At 56.3% G+C, this 3,703-nt stretch overlaps 1 protein-coding gene across 1 annotated transcript in view; it reads left to right on the top strand.

Moving 5' to 3' along the window:
- The first annotated feature begins 111 nt into the window (after positions 1-111).
- The window catches only part of TMEM92 (transmembrane protein 92), a 4,346-nt gene continuing 754 nt past the window's right edge, over positions 112-3,703 (top strand). Inside the window, 3 exon segments of the mRNA XM_007465064.1 lie at positions 112-195; positions 2,727-2,752; positions 3,563-3,652. Of these exon segments, the coding sequence (XP_007465126.1) occupies positions 112-195; positions 2,727-2,752; positions 3,563-3,652 (200 nt within the window).

Genomic DNA, 3,703 nt, shown 5'->3' with positions numbered 1-3,703 from the left:
CGCCCCCATCCCGAGGCGGGGCCCTATAGGTGGAGAGTCGTGGGAGAGGTCGCGGCCCCGCCTCTCCCCTCCTCCCCCTACACACGGAAGCTCAGTGGCCCCCCAGCCAGGATGTCAGCCACCTGGGTGCCTGGCCTAGTACCCACCTTGCTGCTCGGCCTGCTGGCCGGCCTCCAACAGATGAGCGCTTAGGAGGTAAAGTTGTGGAACTTTCGGGGCCCTACTCTTGTGGGTCAGGGGCCTGCTTCTGGCTCCTGATCACCACCTTCCACTGTCAGGATTTCCTTGTTACCACATGCAGTTAGCAACTTCCTTTCTCTTTTTGCCGGGGAGGTAAGAGCAGAGGGAGCCCCTGAGAAGGCCTGGGTTCCTTCATCTCGTGGGGGACTGTGTCGTGGGAACTACTCGCGCCCACCGCCATCTGACACTTAGCTCCTCTTGGTGACTGGGGACTTTGACCCTCACATTAGCCTTGGCTCCTCCTCGCTGCGTCAGAAAGCGGGGACTAGCGGAGGGCCTGAGGTCTGGACTGAGATCTGGACGCCTGGCCAGCCTATCTCCCCAGCTCCATTCTTCACAGTGCTGGGTGACCTTGGGGAAGTCCTAGCCCTCTCTGGGACTGTGTTTCTCTGCTTGTGCCCTAGAGGAAAGGAGGCTCCCTCTTCCCTTTCTAGGAGTGGGGGTAGGATTCCAGCTGATGGTAGGATTTGATCTGGCTGCCTGACCCAAGGCTGTGGTGACCTCTGAAACCTGTGATTTCCGAGGATGAGGCAGGGTTTCAACACCCCCTCATCCCTCCCTGCCCCAGTGATGGGGGCAGTCTATCCAGTTTTGGGATGGGAGATTATCCTAGAAACTGACATAGGTCTAGAACATGGGTTTATAACTTCTGTGTAAGAGTCTGAGGGAAGGCCCAGGCCTGCTCCCTACGACATTCACTGACTGCTGAGCGGCTCCGCTCCAGAAGCCCTGTTACTCCTTCTCTATCATCAGCGGTGGGTTTGTGCCAGCGCTAGGCTGAGCATCGTTTTGTTGATTCCTCCCAGCAACTCCAGGGGGCAGGCTGTTAATGCCCCCAGTCCACATGTAAGTAAGTTGAAACTACCCAAGATTACCCCAACACTTGATACCACCTCAGTCGAGACCACCACCTGTTTAAAATGGGGGTGGGGGAAGAGAATCTGGGAGAGGATCCCCTACTCCTCCAAACAGGAGCTCAAGATTAATTCCGTAAACCTGTTCATTGTTTGTCTTTCTTAGCTGGGGGCCAGGAGAAGGGGGAGGGACAGGGGATGGGATCTGAGGGAAAGGGGGTACACCGAGTGCCTGGACCCCTTGGGCTGTCCCCAGCTCTGCAGTCACCTTACTCCCTCTGGGCCAACCTGCAGGGGTTCATTCCTACTGTTGACCCCACTGGCCAAGACTTGTGGGAATCAGCCCAAATATTACTGGCTGTCATTGGTATTCTTAGCTTTATTGTTATTGTCGTTAACAGTTGAACTGTTATTTCAAGGTATAAAGATATGGTGGTCTTCGGACTTCCCTGGCAGTACAGTGGTTAAGACTGCGCACTTCCACGGCAGGATGCACGGGTTTGATCCCTGGTCAGGGAACTAAGATCCTGCATGTTGGTGGCGCGGCCAAAAAAAAAAAAAAAGACATGGTGGTCTTGCCAAAGTTGGCTTCTTATTCTTGAGCCATGGTGGTTTATCTCCCTGGAGGCTGGGGTGGGGTGACAGGTAACCTCCCGATTGCTGTGTTCCTCTACCTGCATTCCTCCCCCACCGTCTGGGAGCAGCCAGGATGAAGTGAAACCAGGTTGTCAGTGCTCTTTCATTCATTCTGCCAAAATCATGAGTATTGGTTTTCAGTAGACAAAAATCCTCCCCTGGTGGGGTTTACATTCTACTGAGGAGACAAACAAGTAGCAATATAAAGTAAAATATGTAGTATGTTAGATGTGGACAAGAGCTATGCAGATAAAGTAAGCACAGTTAGGGGGAAAGGGAGTGCTTTCGGGGAGTAGACGTAATTTTACGCAAGATGGTCAGAGAAGGTGCTGGAGCCAGCCTCTCAGATACCTGGGGAAAGAACTTTCCAAGCAGGGCTTACGTACATATTTGCTATTAATCAGGTTAAATTCCGTAATGATAGCCTCCATGTGGCACAGAAATAGTGCAAAAGAGGGAGGGAGGGAGGAGCTTGTTGCTGCAGGCATGTGTACAACAGCCAGCCGTGTTCAGAGAACGCCCAGTGGGTGGGTGTGCAGGAGGGCCAGGGGGAGTGGGAGTGGGGGATGGGGCTGGTCATGGTGTCTGGGCCCCAGGGAGCCACTGAAGGAGGCTTCCAGCAAGGTTTTAGGTGTTCAGATGTGTGGGATAGAAACTTGCAGCAGTGTGGGGAGTGACAGGGTGGGCGCGGGGGTTGCTGGAGTCCTGGCCGCGGTGGGGATGAGTTGGAAGGGTGGTCAGAAGGCGTGAGCCTGCAGACCTGGGGGTGAGCAAATGTGGCAGGAGGTGTGGTGAGGAGAGGAGAGCTGGGGCCACGAGGTGGCGCTGGGGCTGCAGCCACCGACCCGGGGAACGTGTGGAGGGAGGTGGAAAGCAGGCGTGGGCGAAGATGCTGATCCTCTGGGACCTGCTAGCAGTGAGGTACCTGGGCAGCACATGGGTGGAAACCCCAGCCCCCAGTTTATGACCCAGACCTCCGCCTCTTTTCTTCCACAGGCTGCAGCCACATGTGGTCTCTTCCTGTAAGTCTGGGATTTGGGCTGTAACTTCCAGTGTGGGGAGGAGACATCCCAGATCCTGCCCTGCCTGCCTTCATCATCCTCACCCTCCCCGCTTCTAGCCAGAAGCCATACCCCCACCCAGAGAGGGAGACTCCGCCCCTCACTCCTTCCACCAGCCTATCCACAGGCAGTTTCACATTTGCGGGCCAATCCCCATCCTTCTGATGCCAGCCTTAGGCCACCTCCTGTCTGAGGGTCCCCCTGGAAGCGAGGGCAAACACTCTCACTCTGTAAACGCTGAGAAGCCCAAGCACGATGAGGAGGGGCTGAGGGGGGTGGCCTCTGCGCAGCCAAGGGTTTCCAGCAGTCAGCCCTGGATGTTCTAGGGACACCGTGTCCCTCCCACCTCCTGCTCTGTGGCCACCAGCACCAGCTCTCACTCCTCCTGGAATTAGCTCCTGGCCCCTCCCCACTGTCTCTCTTCCTCTGCATCTCCTTAGAGCCATGTTGCAGCCACTACAACACTCAGTCCCCACACCTGCCCAGTGAGGTCGACAGGACCTTCATTACACCCATCTTATAGATGAGGAAAGTGAGGCCCAGCAAGGAATGTAACTTGGCACGAGTGCGTGAGGCCAGTAGTGAGCTGAGCCTGAAACCCAGGTCCTGATCCCAGCCCCAGGTTCCTCCCACTGAGCCCAGGGGGCCTGTACCTCCACCCTGCTAGGGGTGTGGCTCATGCCCTGAGCGCATGGGTGAGTTTTAGGGAAGCTGGGATCCTTCTGCCTCCCCACCTTGGTACCAATGGCCTCTCTCTGACCCGGTCCGCAGCACCTGCCCTAAAGGGTTCAACTGCTGTGGTAACAGCTGCTGCCAACAGTACCAGCCAGAGCAGTTCCAGCTCTTCTCTGGCCCCTTGAGGTGAGCCTTGGGCCGGTTCCTCTGGCCCACACAGGACTGGACTGGACTTCC

Source organism: Lipotes vexillifer, unplaced genomic scaffold (genome assembly GCF_000442215.2).
Source record: "Lipotes vexillifer unplaced genomic scaffold, Lipotes_vexillifer_v1.1 scaffold591, whole genome shotgun sequence".
Classification (NCBI taxonomy): domain Eukaryota; kingdom Metazoa; phylum Chordata; class Mammalia; order Artiodactyla; family Lipotidae; genus Lipotes; species Lipotes vexillifer.
This window is presented reverse-complemented; position numbering and strand designations above follow the sequence as displayed.